General features: G+C 51.3%; 7 protein-coding genes across 7 annotated transcripts; all 7 read right to left on the bottom strand.

Moving 5' to 3' along the window:
* Nucleotides 1–142: 142 nt before the first annotated feature.
* On the bottom strand, nucleotides 143–1,396 carry AFUA_5G07340 (putative DnaJ domain protein Psi; the record flags this gene model as incomplete). The annotated part of the gene is made up of 3 exons (XM_748807.1): nucleotides 143–439; nucleotides 503–1,188; nucleotides 1,249–1,396. 3 exons carry the CDS (start codon nucleotides 1,394–1,396, stop codon nucleotides 143–145), a joined length of 1,131 nt encoding a protein of 376 aa, XP_753900.1.
* Nucleotides 1,397–2,070: 674 nt separating this feature from the next.
* Nucleotides 2,071–3,956, bottom strand: cp1 (putative carboxypeptidase S1; the record flags this gene model as incomplete). Its single annotated transcript, XM_748808.1, has 2 exons — nucleotides 2,071–3,771; nucleotides 3,816–3,956. 2 exons carry the CDS (start codon nucleotides 3,954–3,956, stop codon nucleotides 2,071–2,073), a joined length of 1,842 nt encoding a protein of 613 aa, XP_753901.1.
* A 285-nt stretch (nucleotides 3,957–4,241) lies between these two features.
* On the bottom strand, nucleotides 4,242–7,069 carry AFUA_5G07320 (putative poly(ADP)-ribose polymerase PARP; the record flags this gene model as incomplete). The annotated part of the gene is made up of 6 exons (XM_748809.2): nucleotides 4,242–5,326; nucleotides 5,377–5,459; nucleotides 5,505–6,332; nucleotides 6,385–6,759; nucleotides 6,818–6,964; nucleotides 7,003–7,069. 6 exons carry the CDS (start codon nucleotides 7,067–7,069, stop codon nucleotides 4,760–4,762), a joined length of 2,067 nt encoding a protein of 688 aa, XP_753902.1. The 3' UTR covers nucleotides 4,242–4,759.
* Nucleotides 7,070–7,451: 382 nt separating this feature from the next.
* Nucleotides 7,452–11,312, bottom strand: AFUA_5G07310 (lipid-binding SYLF domain-containing protein). The gene has a single exon (XM_748810.2). The coding sequence runs from the start codon at nucleotides 10,096–10,098 to the stop codon at nucleotides 8,083–8,085; it is 2,016 nt and encodes a 671-aa protein (XP_753903.1). The 5' UTR covers nucleotides 10,099–11,312; the 3' UTR covers nucleotides 7,452–8,082.
* Nucleotides 11,313–13,270: 1,958 nt separating this feature from the next.
* AFUA_5G07300 (electron transfer flavoprotein subunit beta/FixA family protein) lies at nucleotides 13,271–14,280 on the bottom strand (the record flags this gene model as incomplete). Its single annotated transcript, XM_748811.1, has 3 exons — nucleotides 13,271–13,353; nucleotides 13,411–14,059; nucleotides 14,230–14,280. 3 exons carry the CDS (start codon nucleotides 14,278–14,280, stop codon nucleotides 13,271–13,273), a joined length of 783 nt encoding a protein of 260 aa, XP_753904.1.
* Nucleotides 14,281–14,782: 502 nt separating this feature from the next.
* On the bottom strand, nucleotides 14,783–16,885 carry tah18 (NAPDH-dependent diflavin reductase; the record flags this gene model as incomplete). Its single annotated transcript, XM_748812.1, has 4 exons — nucleotides 14,783–16,289; nucleotides 16,341–16,439; nucleotides 16,492–16,691; nucleotides 16,727–16,885. 4 exons carry the CDS (start codon nucleotides 16,883–16,885, stop codon nucleotides 14,783–14,785), a joined length of 1,965 nt encoding a protein of 654 aa, XP_753905.1.
* A 194-nt stretch (nucleotides 16,886–17,079) lies between these two features.
* Nucleotides 17,080–18,366, bottom strand: AFUA_5G07270 (DNA-directed RNA polymerase III subunit C31). The gene is made up of 3 exons (XM_001481454.2): nucleotides 18,102–18,366; nucleotides 17,782–18,028; nucleotides 17,080–17,710 (listed from the first exon to the last, which is right to left on the bottom strand). Exons 1-3 carry the CDS (start codon nucleotides 18,207–18,209, stop codon nucleotides 17,304–17,306), a joined length of 762 nt encoding a protein of 253 aa, XP_001481504.1. The 5' UTR covers nucleotides 18,210–18,366; the 3' UTR covers nucleotides 17,080–17,303.
* Nucleotides 18,367–18,389: the final 23 nt, after the last annotated feature.

Raw genomic sequence — 18,389 nt, 5'->3', positions numbered from 1 at the left:
TTGAATTATGAAGATGGAAAAGTTTTTGTGCAGCTTTTCGACAGAGTAGCAATCAAGAAAAAATCATGTCATCATGAACAAGCCAGCCGGTCCCATCTACTCCCAAACGCCGTTAATGCTGATCATGTAAACAAATTTAAAATCATGGCAGTACATCCTTGAGGATATCCTTCTGCGCGGACGTCAGGCTAGTCGGGAACTTGACGTTCACGCGGACGACGAGATCGCCCCGCTCGCTCGGCTTCTTTGATATTGTCATGCCCAGGCCCGGGAACTTTTCTTCGTAGCCTGGTGGAGTGGGCCCGGGCTTGGAGACACGGATGGATTTGCCGTCGATTGTGCGCACGATACGGTCCCAGCCTGTCAGGGCTTCCTTGAGAGAGAGATCAACTGTTGTGATGAGGTTGTCGCCCTGACGCTTGAAGTTGGGGTGCGGTTTCTATTCGCTGTTAGTATATCTGAATTGGACTTCTGAAGGTTGAAAAATTGCAAAAAGACTTACCTCTGTAACAATGAGATGGACATCCTGGCGTCCACCCTCTTCCTGATCCCCGACACCACGGTACTTGATCTTCGAGCCCGTCCGCAGACCAGGCTTAATATTGGCCTCCAGTGTGACGTCCTGGACGGTGCGCTTCCCGCTCGCATCGAACGTCTTACTCTTCACCGTCACCTTCTTCGTCGTTCCCTTGAAAAGCTCATCCAACGTCAGCGGCAACTCCTTCTCCACCACCGTCGGCTCAGGCGTTGGTGCCCGGTTCGCCTGCTGGAATCCTCCACCTCCCGCACCGCCCGCACCAGCGCCGCGACTCGTCCTGAACCCGCGACCACCACCACCTAGCCCACCGCTAAGGATATTGAACAGGTCATCATCTTCCATTCCACCGCCCATGCCGCCCCCGCTCGCCTTCGCAAAGTTTCGGAAGATATCATCCGCCGAGCTGAAGCGGAACCCGCCACCGCCGCCCGGACCAGTCGAGAAATGGAACGTGCGGGTTCCTCCACCGGGCATCCCGCCAAAGGAGAACCCTCCAGGCATGCCGCCCTCGAAGCCTTCGAATCCTCCTGCACCGGGAGCCCCGCCGGGTCCTGGGGCCGGGCCGCCGCGCAACAGAAACTCGAGGCCGTATTGATCGTAAACTTTACGTTTCTCGGGATCGGAGAGGACTTCGTAGGCTTGTGAGACCTCTGCTTTTTGTTAGCACGGGTTCATCCTCTGACAATGTCTCGTGATCAGGAGCAACTTACCCTTGAATTTCTCTACCGCCTTGGGATCATCTTTGTTCTTGTCGGGGTGATATTTCAAGGCGGCTTTCCGGTATGCCTTTCTGATGTCGTCTTGTGAGGCATCAGGTTTGATATTTAGAGCGTCGTATAGTTTCGTTTCTGCAACCATGGTGTATATCTAGGTCCAATGTGCTGTGTGGTATGGAGTAACTGACGAAGGTAAACAAGACAACAATGATAATATAAAAGATTAGACTGGGGAAAGGATCAGGCCACAATGGCACCCGTCATGCGATATTGCGTATTGCGTTGTGGAGGAGAAGATTGGAGTAGGCTGAAGGGGAATCTCGAATGACGTAGAAGATTCCTGTTGCGATAAGATGGGACTTGTAGTCTGTCGCAGTTGCACGGTCGTCGGCAGGACGACAACGAACAGTTCGATTTCAAGGGGAATATATGCACAATAGGGAAGCCACCCTAATACGTGTTGTTTGACAGAACTGTCGAGAGGAAAAGGGAAGAGAAGTGGTTGGGCTGCTGGCTGGTTATCTTGAATCGCAGAGGGTGTGACGTGTGACGTTAGATGGGGCCAGTTCCCCGCCTGAGGCATGGAAGCTTCGAGAAGCTTCGATTGGTCAATGTAATATCAAGTCGGTTTCAGGCAACGCCAATCTCTTGTAGTGGTAGCGATAGTCTTGTTTTAAAGCCATGTATTTCTAAATATATCAGCTGTCAAGCTCGCGTTTGCAGTACAAGATACCAGATTGTGGCGGAATTGCCTATTGCGGGGTAGATGAAGCATCATATATCCACAAGGTATGTATACCCGGTATCTATACTGGCCTAGTAAATGTCCACTTTCTCCACCACGATCCAATCTTTAATCAAAGCAGTGCCGTTGACCACGCTCTGGATCTGCTCTTCGGTGCAACTACTCTGCAATGACTGGATATAACAGGTCGGCTCCGGACTCTCAGGTACCTCATTCTTAAATTCCCACGTCGAGGATGGGCCCTCGCTCGCGTAGGTGGCATTCTTCAGTAGTGACATCTTCCCCGTCGCAATGTCTCGATTAAATAACGCTCTGTGGAAGATCTCATAGGCCGTCTGCGGTTGATACGCTGGCACCTCATGGCCCGCTTCGAAGACACGCGTGAAAGAAAAGTTGCCGTACTGCCGCACCCGGCCCCCGATATATGACGAATTGGTCTGGACCGGGGCGTAGCCTGCTTTTTGGAACGACTGCGAGTCGGAATAGTTGACGCGCAAACTAACCTCTTCGCCGCCGTTCCAGGGACATGCGTAGTCCCGGTCTCCGTAGACGAGCGCCACTTTGATCCCCGAGTCGAGGACATATGCAAGATCCTCGAGGTACCCGTGAACATCGGCGCGCGGATAGTCGCCCGTCGACGCAAAGGCGCTGTATGTGCTGTCCACTGAGATGGAGAAGTTGACGGGCACCCCCAGGGCGGCTTGTACCCAGTTCTGGTTCAGGAAACCTTGGAAATAAGGTGGTGGAAATGGATCTGGATCAAAGTGCGCGATATCGTAGTAGCCACGCTTGGAGAACAGTATGTAGGGGCCTTCCACCTGGTTGCTGCAGTAGTCGTTCGCCCTTCGACAGGCCTCGTTGACCGTCTCGTTGTGGCCGGACATGGTTGGATCTCCCTCGGCCGCTAGCTCACGGCACTTGACTATCAGGTCCTTGCAGCCACCGGGCTTACTCCACGCATTCATTGCCCTTTCGTAGACGGTCTTGTTGATCGCCTCGATGCCGTAGGTATTGTTGTACGCCATATCCGGGTAGAACGGCGCTTGGGTCAACAAATCCACGCACCCATTGATGATTCCCAGAGTGTCCAGGTGAATGTAATGGTACTCATCTGGTAACGCCCCCTCTTCGATCTTCTCATTCTGTTCCTGAAAGAACGCCGCGAACGACGGCCCGTATCGACCACCATATGACTCAGTCCAGATACTCACCCGGTCATCGTGCGGCTTGTACTCGGGGAATTCAGAGAACCACGTCTGCGCAAAGTGCCAAAGCGACCGCGCCGCATTCTGCGTCGTATTTGCCGTAGCCGTCCGGTTCATACTGGGGAACGTGCCCACATAGAATGTATTGTTCTGCTCCGGGACTTTACCATCCGGGAATGCAGACACATTCCACGCAGTGGTGAGCTGGTTATACGTCCCGTTTGTAGGAACATCGTAGCTGAACCCAACCTGGTTCGGCTGATCAATGTACAGCATGTTGACGTAGTTGTTCCACGACCAGGGGTTGATCTCCGTTGAGTTGGAGTCGGCGTTTACAAGACACGGGCCATTTTCCTGCAGTAGTCCGATCATGGACGAGCTGCCGGGACCGCCGTTCATCCAAATGGCCAGCGGTGCGTGAATGGGATCATTGCGCGACTCGAAGAAGCAGAAGAAAGTGTTGATGGGGTATTGCTGGTCGACATCAACGTCGTTCAGCGTGCCGGGCGGCAGATGTACATAGCCGGAGTACGATTTGACACCCGGGGTGGTTTCACAAATACCAGGCTGGATCTGTTAGCAATTCCCGTAGACTAGGTAAAGCGTCATACTTCTTTGTACGAAATCTTCACGCCCTCCTGGTGCTTCGAATGCACGACCTTGAGACCCTCGGGAGTGGGAGGGAAATACTGTGCCGACGCGGTCAATGCAAGACCAGCGGTCCCAGATAGAAGGGTTACGAGGGATAGCATGATACACCTCTCAATCCATTTGAATAAACATATAGAATAAGACCAATATTAGAAAGGCTCAAGAAGCGCCTCTTATTAAATGAGGATCTGAAGGAGTCACACGTAGCAGCCATGCCGATCATGACTGGTGGTTGGTGGGTACAAGACGGGGAACATGATAACGAAATGCCCCCGGAATCAGCAAAAACTTCCTACCTGCTAAATGATACCGAGGGTACTCATCGCTGATCAGCTGCATGCAGCAGTCGGTATTCCACCAGGCCTGATTCATTGTTAATTGAACTGGGGTTACTCCACGTCCGCCATATTGCATAATAGAGAATCTCAAGTACACGAAGCCTCTTGTCCAGGCGTGCAGGCATCCTCTGCCTGGTGTTAATATATCTCCTTGTCGAGTAAACATACAAACCACCCAAGGTACTCATCCTGAGGCGTGATAAGAGAAGATCCGCACCGTGAAAGGTTCTGCAAGTATAAAAACGAATATACAAGCTGGTCTCGATCAGTGTTCCTTGGCTACGCTATCCCTGAAAAATGCGGGTCCGAGAGGACTCTCTCTCCACCAAGCGGTCTATCACGAAGAGGATGGGTAGAGGACTTTGGTTCCAGTTTCACTAGAAATGAGCTAGGACCCAACTGTATCTATCCTTAAGCATTCATTCAACTCGTTTTGCCCAGCGGAAATAAAGCCAAAGCGGAAAGCAAATCCTACCCATCGCTATGCAACCACAAACGCCTCGCCATCCCAACTCCGAGCCACGACCGAAAAGAACAGAATGACAATCCGCAAATAAGAAACTCCATCAACTCATGTGAACATGGAAAAGGTATCTCTGCCGAATTTGCGCAACATCGTACACAATGTACTCATTATACAGTAGACTGCCATTGTCACTCATCGTAGACTTGGACACATCCGGCATCTGCACACCTGACAGTGCCGGATGAAGACAGCCTGCATCCTTCCAACCGGCCGGGATAGTTCGCCCTTTTCCGAGCGTCGCGATCTTGCCTTGGGCCTTCGCATCCGTTCCTGCGTTGAAGTTGGCCCGGAACTGCTCGAGCATGGGATTTCCAAGCTCGACATCGCAGAGGAGTAGCAGGCCCATGTTGGCGCTGTTGTAGGGCACACAGTAGTTTGCGGATTTGCTTGACATGTCGGCGAAGTAGACGCCCTTGCCGAACATGTATCCTGACACGGGCGCCTCGGGCGGTGCAATGCGAAGACCCTGGCTGAGGATACCACCGAAATTGGTACTGCGGGATCCGTGCCACAATAGACGGCGGTTGCTGTTCGTCAAATTTGCAAAACAAGAAGACTTGAACCGATCCTCTTCCCCCTTGCGCTCAATGCGGAAGATATTGATGACCTGTTTGTGTTGAGTATCCTCCAACTTCAGGTTTCGGGGGAAATACTCACGCTGAATCGAAGATGGTGCGTCGAGCCGCGAGAATTGTTCAGGTATGCTTCAAGTTCACGGAATTCGGCCGAGGAACGGTTCACTACACGGGTCAGCTTTTGTCACTAAGAGCATATGGCAGACTGACGTGGAGTCATCTCTTGCATTCCCAGACCCTGGTACTGGCGATCCAGCTGGTTCATCATCTCGGCATCTCGAGAATTCTTCATGATTCCGTTGGCAACGCCCATGTCGGTCAGTGCTTCCAGCAGATCAACCTCGGTCTTGATCTGATGATCTTTAGTCAGAATTGGAGGCGTATTGCGACCAAATACGTGCGGAATAGTGGTAAAGTAACGATTGCTGAGGTCCAGAGCAGCCTGCTGGAACGAAGTGTTGTATCTGGAGCTCGCAAGGGAGGGATCGGCCACGAGTTCGGACAGATCTTTCAGAATCTGAAACCCAGTCGTCAGGGTCCTCTTGCTCAGCTTGCCCAACGGCAGCTTTTGCGCGTCGTACGACATGGACGCCATCGTAGACAGGAAGTGTTGCTGGTTAAAGATAAAGGTCAAAAGTTCCTGCACCGCCTGAGGCAAGGTACTCTCGATCTTTTCCCTCTTATCGACATCCATTTTGTCCTCACTGTCGTCTTCGTCGTCCGACTCTTCATAGTTACGCTCGATAAAGGTGTACTTGTTCGACTTGGGCGTACTCAGCCGGTCCTCCCATTTCAGACCCGTCTTGTCTTTGAACTTCTTCTCAAACTCGAACTTGGCTCTCTGCAGAGTGCCATCACCCAGCAATGCAGACGATCCAAACTCCCCGACACGGCCCCAGCGTGTCCAGGTCTTGTAGGTTGTCCCGGAGGTATCAACCAGCAGCTGAATCCGGTAGAACTTATTGTTGTTATGCGCGGAATTCGTCTGATTAAGAGTTGCATCCCAGATCAGACCGGAGTCTTCGATAAAGACCGCCCCTATTCCGATTAGCCACAGCCCCTGACCACCAATCCCCTAACAAGTACATACCAGGCATCGTGCACCCCTCGTCAACAGGAACATTCAGAGACTTGGTGCTAGCCTTCTGCGCAGCCTTCTGTTTCTTATTCGCTTCATCGCCGTTGCTAGCGCCATTCGCATCCACTGCGCTACCCGCAGTATCATCGTTCGCATCGGCAAGCTTCCTCTTGTTTGTCTTGGGGGCAGTGGCAGTGGTAGCGCCGCTAGCAGGAGCAGGAGCGGTACCAGTACCAGTACCATCCACATTCTGTCCCTGTCCCACGGACGCAGCTCCAGCCGTCAAAAAATACGACTTTGAAGCAAGTGGTTTACCCGCCTTCTGCGAGTCCAACAACCATTCCAAAGAGACGACGTCACACCCCGGCACATTACATGCTTGCTTGTCTACGCTCATCAGCAAAACATGGCTTAGTACAGCCAACGGGGCAAACTGCAAACTTACACTTCACCGTCCCCTTTTCAACCTCCTTCTGCGTCGTGACGAGATGCGTGCAGCCTTCTGAAACTGTAGTGCTGAATGTAGCGCCTTGTCCCTCGACGATAGCCTTCAGGTCCGCTGTTGGCGAATCCGAGCTAGTTAGCCTCGTTGCTATTATAGTCGATCAGAAAGCGCGCGACATGGCGTACCTTGCTTGTAACCTGAGAACGTCCCGCTTACAGCGATGACGGCCTTTTTAAATGTCCGTGGTGCCATCGAGAAGATAAAAGTGTGAGATGTACACCGAGTGGAGGCAATGGAAGTAAACAAAGATATAGTTGACCTTCGCAGGATGATTCGAAAAGGTGTGAAATGGTCCCAGACCACTCAATGGCTTATCAGTGGCTACAAACAAAGTAAGAAGGAAATGAAGATGATGAATTGAGAAAAAAATAAAAAATAGTCAATTCCAACCTTCTCTTCGTAGTGCTGTGTGGTCTATTTATCACAGTCCAACCCCGTATCTTGAAACTGGTGGCCTGAGGATCCAGGCGTCAATGCAGGCTGCTGCCTGCGTCAAGCGACATCATTTCAGGCAGAAAAGGGGCCTAGCACTATTAGCGGATCTGGCCCCAGAACGATTAAAATCGGATCCACTGGCTGCCAGAACCTAAATGGATTGTCTGTGAGGCATCAATTCCCTATGGATAATGAACATTGTTGTCTGGTGTGTGTTGTTTTGCTGGTACAATGCTTAGCTTGAGCTCAGAAAGGCAGCACCAACGATTGTCTTATGGCTCATTCAAACTTCAGTTTCAGGTCTCGCATCAAGGGATTCAGGAGTGAAGTTTTCAACATCAGTTTTGAGTCAGTCTCAACTTCTGTCATTCCCATGAAAGTTTTGAATCCTACCAGATGAGAATATGTTCCTCCTGTCGCTTATACAGTGAGACAGGGAGAGACACTGAAGTCTTCTAGGAACTACTCCGGAGTATAATAAGACATTAAGTCAAGATTCCAAGCTTCAGAAGCTTTCTGTTCTGGTAGAGAAATGCTGTACTTGACAACCATATAACCATGACGCCCATCCTCCCAAATGCCAGGACGCTAAGAAGGCAAATAAATCAAGAAGAGAATGATGAATTGTTGGTAAGAGACCAAGTCAATCATGCATGCGCCAGCCCAAACCAGATAATCATGGAGGAATGACAGAGACAAGAGAAGGTCTATATACAATGAGCACCAAATGAATAGGGCATTTATATTGACAGAAGACCCCAACAGCTGAGTTACGCGGGTTGAGCGGGCTCCGAAGTTCTGTGGCTTCCACTTTCGGCGACAGACTTTGTCTCTTCAAAAGTCGCATCGTTTGATTCAGGCTTGGAAGCAGGCTCCTGCGTTGCGGTATTTGCAACTGCTTCTGCTGCTGGCAAAGCTGCGTGTTCACTCTGAGCGGAGTCAGAGATGATGTCTTCATTAGAACTTTCCCGGTGAAAGCCATTGACGGTCGCGGTATCAGGCTCGGCTTCATCGTCGTCCGATGCTTGAGCGCTTGTTACGGAGTGAAATTCGTCTTTCTCAGCAGACACATGGTTGTGCGATTGAGGGGTCTCTTTCGACAGGAGACTTGACGAGGAATAATTGTTAGGGTGGAGAGGAAGTTGGGCAAAGCCATTTACAGTTGAGTTATCAGGGTGGGACGCCACAGATCGTCTGCCGTTCAAAGAGGAGGAAGTGGAGGAAGTGGGAGAGGTGGGGGTCGATTGTGACATCGGAACTGGGTCCCGATGAGGATTTCGGGGTGGTAGAGCAGGAGGCAAGCGCTTTGGAATGGTGACCAGCCGGGCTCGGGTGAATGTGGGCGAATGACGTTTCAGTTCTGGAGGAGCTGTTGTGTCCTCAATGGACACAGGGGAAGAGGGAGTGGTGCTCTCACGCTTGGAGACGGTAGCACTACTGACCTCGTGAACCTCATAGTCATCGTCCACAGAGTCCTGATCACTGTCATACTCTCGATGCTGGGTGAGATGGGCTGGCCGCTCCGGTATCACGGTATCCCAGCCATCCTCTGCATCCCACGGACTGCGATCGATACGATCTGCACGAGTGCTCCTTGATGAGGCGCGACTGATCGATGTAGGAGCAGTAAAGGAGGCCACATCGGTCTGCGTCCCTCGATCCACACTGGCGTGGCTTTGAACGCTCGCTCTCCAACTGCTGCGTGGGGAGCTATCCAAACTTCGTCGGAAGGTGGAATAGATGGGACTATGAGGACTGGGTTTGAATTCAAAGACATCATATGATGGTCGCGATCGAGTCCCGGCCTCGCGGATGAACAAGCCTTCGGCTTCCAGAGCCTTTACCCCGAATGGATCAGGGTCATCGGGATCCGGGACTCCGAACAGAGTCGCTGGCTGAACTTCGACATCGCCCGGCGTCTGTCCCGGAGGAGGAATCCAGCTCTCCTCCACATCGCTGTCACCTTGCGCGGCCTTGATCGTCTGGATGAGAGTCTGGATGGGCCTTGGTGGCCGCTTCGCCTTGCCAGCCAGAATGTCGGTGACGGATATCCTTTCGCCATAGAATCGCTCGTTTTCGTCTGTACGTTCAATGATGATTGTTCCGTCCACCTGGACGCCAGCGTATAGACCCCGGCTCTTCATATATGTCCAGATGGGTGCCTGTCGCTTGTGAACCTCCGACTCCAGGACACCTCCCACTCCATAGGGACCAGCCGCCGCGCTGACCTCTCCTCCCAAAGTACACCGCACCTTCTTGAATGCTTCCAGTGCCTCGAAGGTGTTGATAACAACCACGCAATCATAGATGTCCACACCGGCCAGGAAACCGATTCCAGCCGTGTGCAGCATGATACCGGAGGGTGGACTCCATTCGCCTGTTTCAGGAATGCGAGCCAAAAGCACGCCGCTTCCACCCGAACCACTCAGCCATAATCCCGTTCGCATTGTGGTGAAGATGGCGAGGCCCACTGCGCGTTGGATTACCGGCGCGGGGATCTTCTTGATCACTCGCTGCTTACCCTTGGGACGATTGATCTTCCCATCGCTGTCCGTACCGTTTTGCTCCAAATCTTCTTTGGTATAGAAACCATCTTTGCAGAAGCTGCGCAAGATGCGAGCTGCCTTGTCGCTTTCTTTGTCGAGAGCCATGGGCCAGAACGCCTCCGCTCCAACGCGATTCGACAACCGATTCACCGGCGCGCCTAGCTTATCGACCGTATTCCATGCCTTGTCGAATCCCTTCTTGCCGCCAACCTTGGCCTTTTCCCAAATCGAGGGAGCCATTGCGACGACTATTTGGGAGCTCGCTGAGCCGAATCCACAGCCCTCGTAAAGACAGGACCAGGTCCCTCGATCAGAGAGGACGCCGACTCTATGTTATCAGATTGGAAAAACCCCAAACCGTCGAATCGCGACGGGAACAGTAAACATGCGCGACGGAAATTGCCCGTAAATCACAATGGAATGCTAAATGCGGAGGAATTAGGTATAGTGTCGTATTGCCGCAGCCGAGGTATGCTTGCCAGACAAGCTTTGGAATGCAGCTAAGGTTAAAGACAAAGGTAAGAGACAGATTGGACTAATGGTAAAATCAAGGGCGCTGAGATGTATTATGTATATGAATATGAATTGCGCTGAGCTACATGAGAGAAGGAGAAATATCAGTCACTGGGCTGCTCCGCGCTATCCGTGTTCAACGGCCGGAAGAGAGTGGCGACGTCGTCGCAAGATGAAGGTAGGATGGGGAAGAGAGGAAAAGTATAACCATGGAACGGAGAGGACAAGGGAAGAGGCCCAAACTTACCTGCCCAATGATGCACCAGCAACGGGAAGAAGTAATAAATATTAAATAAAGAAGGGACCAGAAACAATCCGACGGGGATGGACGGAAGATGGGGATGAGGTTCAATAATAAAACCTTGGACGAGCAAGGTATGTAGGCCAAGGAGACAAGGGAGGTCCTGTAGGAACTTGATGGTCCTATCTGTATCAGGGCAATAATGAAGATCTTCAGGAAATCAGGTAGAGGAATGAGAAGGTTGTATGGTCATATATCATTAGAAGTGTTAATCGTCTCAATCATCAGGGTCCATGGTCGTACATAGTAATAGTCGTCAATATTTACTAACTCAATAGTCCATACAAGTACCTAGGATAGAAAAACCAGGGACGACCAAAGCGCGGCTGGATCGGAAAAGCATAGTCGGACACGCCAAGGTTGGACCTGGAGAAAATACAGAAAGTTGCTAGCAGACGATAGGAAGAAGCAAAAAGAATGGAAATGGGAAGTGAAAGTGAAAATGGGAATGGAAATGGAAGTGATGGATGTCATCATTGTCATCATCATCATCGACTTCACTTGGGCGTCATCATGGGACTAACCTAGTTGTTATCTAGACTAGTAGGAAGTTAAGTATATTGGTAAGGCTTAGCGATCGGCGACGCCGGAATGGGGCACTAAAGAGGAGTATTTGTAAGTGCCACTGTCGCTATCTCGGAATTGCATGCTAACATGCTGTAGTCCAGAATCGTCTATCCATGTCTGTTTCTAATTGTCGATAATGACAATGTGTTTGTTTGCCAGAACCAAAACATTCTTTATGTCCCTTCCTTCTACCGCGGAAAACCCATCGTTTCCCAAAGGGTGTCTATCGTCATCGAATACGTACATCTAGTAGAACACACGATATATGGATGTACCTGGAACTGGACCACTGGTTGCAATGGTCACTAATGCCTTGGTCTAGATTCTCATACACTCTAGCCGACTGGTTCTCTATCTACTCTTCTTCTTTTCCAACCATCGTTCATGCGCCCAAGGATAGCGTGCAACTCTCTGAAATTACTCTCATTATTGACAGAGTTCGACTATTCCGCCCGTACATTGAAATTGGCGAAAGGGCAAATTTCTCCCTGCATTCGAGTGAGGCCCACTACTGTGTCAGGAACATATGACAGCTCCAATACCGCATCCCTTCGGCCCCAACCACTCTATTATCTGTTTACTCGATGTAGATATACGGCAGACTATCCCATATTATCACCGTATAGATTAGATTATTTTGGCCTTGGCTGTCGGATCAAATTCAATGATGGTTGATCATGAATCCCTTTCGCGTCCGATCCACGACAGGAGTCACAGGGCAAAGCTTCGATCTATCCCTTGGTTGGATGACAGATCCTGTCTCCCTGTGAACACTAGACAGAAGTTTACGCAGTTAGGTAGATAGGATGTCGTCTGTACAGTGGCCCCATCAAAAGTTCCGTATCCCGAAGCTTTCTTGCCATTAAGCTGCGATAATACATTCTTGTCTGTGTCCCTGAACTCGAGGCGTCCGCTGTCAGTTGTCAACCATCACCTGCACGCTTGTCGAGTCTCGTTGTCTTCCTGAGACAAAGTTGTGATTGAGACACTCACTTTTATAATATATGCTCATGAGGCTTCACTACAAAAGGCGGTCCTGACTCGTAGCAATTGGTCTGTCCAACTGTTCCACATATACGTGAGAGTGATACGCCCAACGCACCAACTATATACGGCTTACGCAATGCATTATTCGATGACAACCCAACAACTAAACACAGTAAAGAATTAATCTATCTATTCATCCCATGGTCAAGCTCCTACTGCAAGCCATGATGGCAAAACCTTCCATGATCCTAGTCTCGAATGTCTGGAATTCCAAATGTGATAGATTGCACACATTAGCTTCCTCCACGGATGGATAAACGCTAGCATACCCTGTAGATCGCCCACTTTCGCCAATCGCCACAAAACAGCCTGTATTATTTATTCATCTCTTCGGGGATCTACCTCGATTAGCGTACTTCCATGTCTAAAGCCATTCCGTATTCATTACCCATGTCCTGGGTCGCCGACTCGAAAGTGAAACAAACTACTGCAAGGACGAGCAATAAGCAAATTCGCAAAACGGGACGAGAACACAGACCTCTGACAATCTATCGGTGGGTTCGTGGCTTATGAAATGGATGCCTCACAAACTCATTTCGGTTGGCACACGGCTCGCCTCGCGAGTCGTGTATCGTGATCTGTCATTTTCTGGCAGTATACATCAACAGGGTCATTTCCAAAGAGCAGGAGATAGTCCAAACTCTGACCAGGTGATAGACACGAGAGGACGAGAGTTGCCGTCTGCCGGCTATGCTTAACACTATCGCGCGCTAGCATGTTCGCATGATCCATGCGAACGGAACACCCGGCAATCACAATATACATATCAGATCTGTCATCTGGATTCATGTGGCAACTCAGTCCCGGGCTACAACTTCGATTGCAACTACACGGTAGGTGTGTAACTCCGTAGGGAGCCGTTTTTCAAGTCATGGTATTCTGTCAGTAGATCTAGCTCTGGCTAGTTCCGTAGTAAGTCTAATCATAAGAATATGCGTACAGATCGAGCATACGTCTGGCTCATTTACACGATTGAAATCACAATCACAGCGCACCGAGCTCCTTCAGCTTGCCGATCAGACCGTCAACATCCTCCACCTTACCGCCGCCCTGGCGCGCAGGAGGTTCTGTCATGGTCAGCATCCGCTCTGCATTACAACAAGGGAAAAAAGAAGAAAACCTACCAGTAACCTTAATTGTCTTCAACCGCCGCTTATCCTCAACCCCGAAATCCTCCAGCTTCTTCTTCTCAAGCGGCTTCTTCTTCGCCTTCATGATGTTCGGCAGACTAGCATACCGAGGCTCGTTCAACCGCAGATCCGTCGTAATAACCATGGGCAACTGAGCACGCAGCGTCTCAACACCCCCATCCACCTCGTGAGTCACCTCCACCGTGCCCTTGTCGTCCTTGATCTCGACCTTGCTCGCCTGCGTCGCCTGCGGCCACCCCAGCAGACCCGCCAGCATCTGGCCCGTCTGCCCTTGGTCACCGTCAATCGCCTGCTTCCCCAAGAGCACCAGGTTGATGTTCTCTTGCTTCACCACTGCCTGCAGCATCTTAGCCACGGTCAGCGGCTCCATGCCCCCGTCATTGCTATCGGGGACCTCGACGTGGAAAGCCCGGTCCGCGCCCATGGCCATGGCTGTCCGGAGCGTATCAACGCACTTGGCTCCGCCAGCGGAGAGTGCGAGGATGTTTTCGACTTTCAGGGGGCCCTTGCGCTCGCGGAGGCGGACGGCCTCCTCGATCGAGAGCTCATCGAAGGGGTTGAGGGAGTGCTTGACACCGGCGGTCTCGACGCCGGTCTGGGTCTTGTTGATTCGGGGTTTGATCTTCAAAGAGTTATCAGTATCACTTTACAATTATTCCCACCCATAAACAATCTTCAGATTTCATGGTCCAGATGATTGACGTGACGTGTTGCGTTCAGCTCCGGCCATACGCCTCGGAGCTCTGACTCTTCACCGAGAACGGAGTATTGCCAAGGGAAAATGCAACTCACCGCGTAGTCGATCACCCTCTTCACGGGGACTAGAATCCGCAATCCGCTCATTGTGAATTTGAACAGAGAACTGCCACTCAATGGTGTGAAATAGAAGACCTGGTAATTCGAAGAGGGAAGCAGAAAGGCAAGTCGGAAGAGACTCAGTCCCAAGACAGATCTGGGGCCAATCGAACGCAGGTGACTTTAGGCGGAGAAGGGCGAAATAGTGCAGAAAACAAACCCCATGGCCGATGCGGCCCGAGATGTCCAACCGCAACATCATCGCCCGCAGACCCCTCCGTCTCCAACCGAGGTTACTACGCCGAACTCTTGGACAACGACAATGCTGGTGACAAGAAATGGCTATTGGCGGAGTAACAGGGTATTCGCACCGACTACTTTTGTTGATCAGTAAAAGATAATGACGATCTTAAAGTTGTCGATACCAGAGTCTAGTCTCGATGCGTTTCGATAAGCTAGGTATTTTAAAGTGTCTATGTTCAAAGCTATGTTCAAAAGACCACCAGATCACCAGTAGCATGTGACAACCCATGCCACTAGGCCTACCAAACTACCAAGTCTCTTGTTTATACCGCCCACTCTTCTCCATACCTATCAGATACTCCTCCGCTCCGCGTCGGGCGAGCTGTGGTCCATCAGCTTGCCCACCATGTTCAAATGCTTCAATGAGCGCCTCCCTGACTGCCTGCGGCATTCTCCCCGATGAACCACAGATGTACACCGATCCATTCATGTCGTGGAGCAGCCTGAAAAACAGCCCGAAATTGCGTCGTATGATATCTTGGACATAGATCTTATGTCGCTGATCTCGTGAAAATGCAGTGAAGACCTGCAAGCCGATTAAGTCGCTCAGTTCTTGCCACTCCTCCTCGAAGAAAAAATCGGCGGCGCGATTACGACCACCGTAGAGAAGAATCGTGGGCCCGATCGGGGGATTAGCATCCGGATGCTCTTCTCGGTAGGCTTTAACAAAAGCAGCTTTCTCCCAGAGCATTGATCGCAATGGCGCGACGCCGGTACCAGGTCCGATAAGCACAGTCGGGCCAACCAGTTGGTTGACGGATGAGCTGAGTCCCCCGCGCTGCAGTTGGACTTTGAGGGTACTGCCTGGCCGCAGCACAGACAGGTATCTTGTACACACTCCTTCTCGGATCCGCTTGATCACCGTTTGATACTTCACAATGGCAATTAATAGCTCGAATTTTGCTCCCCCACCTGATGTCCTCTTCAATTCGCCCCCGCTGGCGATGCTGAATTGCCTCCCTCGAAAGACGGGGAAGACCGTGGTCACATGCTGCCATGGGATCTTGACTGAATGAAACTCATGCAAGACTTCCAGGATGCTTCGCCTAGGCCGCGAGGTGTAATCCCAGAATTCGTCCAAGTACTCGGGATTCGTAAACTCGAGGAGTCTTTCCTTGTGCATCTCGTTGCTGGTGTAGTGTGCGATGGCCGAGAAGAACGACCGCCGAGGAATGGCTCTGATGTCGATGTAGTCCATCAGGAGCGCTCGCAGCGTCAACTTGGGATACTTTTCGAGACCCGGGATGGGCGGAGCATGCAACTCCCCTGCAGCTTGGAGCTTTTCGCCAGGAGCCAGCGATACCAACTTGTCAGCCATCTCTCCCCAGCCCATCATGTCAATCAGTGCTTGGACATCTTCATCAAAATTCTTCGGCGTGATGCAGATCATGTCGCCAGGAGCATAGGTTACTGCATCCGGGACCGTAAGCGATATCTGGCGCACATCTTGCCAATGAGTGCGTGGTGTGACCCGCCTATTTTCGACAAGGGTAGCGGTCAATGCATCTGGGATCGGCCTCACGTCGTGATCCAGCCGAGTCAGCCCCGGATACTCGTCTGACACTGTCTGTTCGCTCGATAAAGTTCCCTCCGTAAGCTCGTCACCAGTTGTGGCTGGTTCTTGCAACCTCAAGACCCATTTAGGCGGCAGTTGCTCGTCATCCGGTATCGGATGCAGCCCTTCAGGAAGCGGATACTTGTCCAGCAAGTGGCTACGAAAGTCCGTAATCCATGGAATGAATGTGCCTTCAAGTCTAGAATTCAATCAGTCATTGTAGAGCAATCCAGGTGAATTCAAAACTGACCCTTCTGGGTGTTGCGCGTTAGCCTCTCCACGGGGATATATCTCATTAGCGCCGAGTTGGAGGAGACGTTTGTGCAACTTCCGCGCAGCCCAATTAAACCTGGTCGAGTCAGACGCAGCCTTCATACCAGCAACAACAAAGCCACACTCACTTGGGATATGAACTATCGCCCAATCCAAACGAAACATAATTGACCCCGCTCAGGAAAGTAGGCGGCAGCTTCTTCAAAAGCAACGACCTCCAAAACGACCTCGCATTCGCAGGGATCTCACCCTGGCCCGTAGTCGACACAACAAATATCGTAAAGGTAAACGACCTGAGCATCTCCTGCGGCAGAATTGTAAGTAAGGTCTACCACAAGGAAAGGGAATAGCCTGGACACGCACAGCCTTCACAGAGTTCATTTCAGCGACATGAGTCACGAAATGCAGGCGCTCGGCCAGCGCTCCAAGCTCTTCGGCCACTTCTTGCGCGTTGCCTGTTTCCGAGCCATATAGGACAAGAGCGGTCCTCGTACGGGCCTCCTGGGCCGGGCTCTCACTCATCCTGGGATATAAGTCATACAATTGCTGCGCGGGGCAGGATTGTTACCATATCTGCCCCTCTACAGAGTACCTTATCTATCACTGCCGTTGAAGGCCTTAGGCCGAAGTTCGGAATGACATCATCTCGAGTGCTTGAGGCCTGAGGCAGCAATTTTTAGGTGCCTGCCATTGCACCTTCCTCATAGATGCTCCAATTCATAGAATAGAGACGTTGTATTTAAACATTTTCTTGCTAACATATAGACGAAGTCTGTCTCGAAGCTTTTACGCTCCTGGCTTAGTCTTAGAAGCTTCGTCTGACTGGTAACGCTATATATGTCTTGTGGAAACAATTTCAAGCGCCTCCGATATGCTTGACCATGCGCTGCTCCCTAGAATATAGAAACTAAACAAGATGGGGTATCTCAACAATTGTGCCTCAGTAGGTGTCTTCATCTCCACCTCCGCCTCCGCCGTCTGCGAATCCGTCATCTCCGTATTCGTCGTCGCCAGCATCAAAGTACTGTTCCGCATTGTAGTCCCCGCCCATTTCATCTTCATCGTCCTCAAAGTCGTCGTCAACGATCTCTTCCTCCTGATCCTCATCCGGGTCCAAGACATCCACGTCTTCTTCCCGCTCTTCTCGCTCATCCCGCTCAGCATCCTCATCTTCATCGATGCCCCTTCTACGCTTGGTCTCCTCGATATCATGTTCTTCTTCCTCATCCTCAAATCCCCTTTTCACTCCGATGCGAGGGCCATGTGGCACGTATCCATCCATTGCGACCGAGGGTTTGAAGTTCGGCTGAATCGTCTTCCACAGCTGGCGAGGGAAGAATTTCATAACTGCAGCCGGTAAATTAGCCACCAGTCAATGGTTATCCCCAACCCATATACCCCGCTAGCACCACACTTACCGTACGGACGTCCTTTCAGCTCCGGCCGATCCCGCTTCTGCTTCTGGTACTTGCCCGAATACGTAGGCATTCCGTGAAAAGGGTCAAAGTGTGCGCGAGCAGCCTCATCTTTTCTTGCCGTGACCGAGGTCGATTGGAGGACGGAGTAGCAGGGACCGTCGTGGAAGCGATCCCGCAGAGCACGGTAGAGATCGACCTGTTTCTGTTCGCGAGGGTTCAGAGGTCTCGCGCGGGGAACGTTATATCTCTGCGCGCATGATGTGAGCAACAGTAGGCCCTAGCCTCTCACCAGAGAGAATCGGAGAATCATTTCAACGTACAGGGAAAAGAGGCGTAGGCGCTGTGTCTGCTTCCCCGCCAGGATCGGCCTCCCAGGTAAATTCTGCACCGGGGAGCTTCCTGCCTTTCTTTGCTCCAAATCGAGACATGTTGGCTGGACGGACGGCGGAACGAATAGAGGCCCAGGGCTTCTGGAGCAATAACCGATGACTCAGTCCGCCATTTACCAAAGAGCCCCTTCGAGTAAAAATATAGTGCCCCGCCGAAGATCTGATGCGGCTTCAAATTGCGATGACAGCAAGGACGAAAAAAAAGTTCCAGCGGAGCTC

This window comes from Aspergillus fumigatus, chromosome 5 (assembly GCF_000002655.1).
Source record: "Aspergillus fumigatus Af293 chromosome 5, whole genome shotgun sequence".
Lineage (NCBI taxonomy): Eukaryota > Fungi > Ascomycota > Eurotiomycetes > Eurotiales > Aspergillaceae > Aspergillus > Aspergillus fumigatus.
Note: the sequence above shows the minus strand (reverse complement) of the source record. Positions and strands in the feature narration are given on the sequence as shown.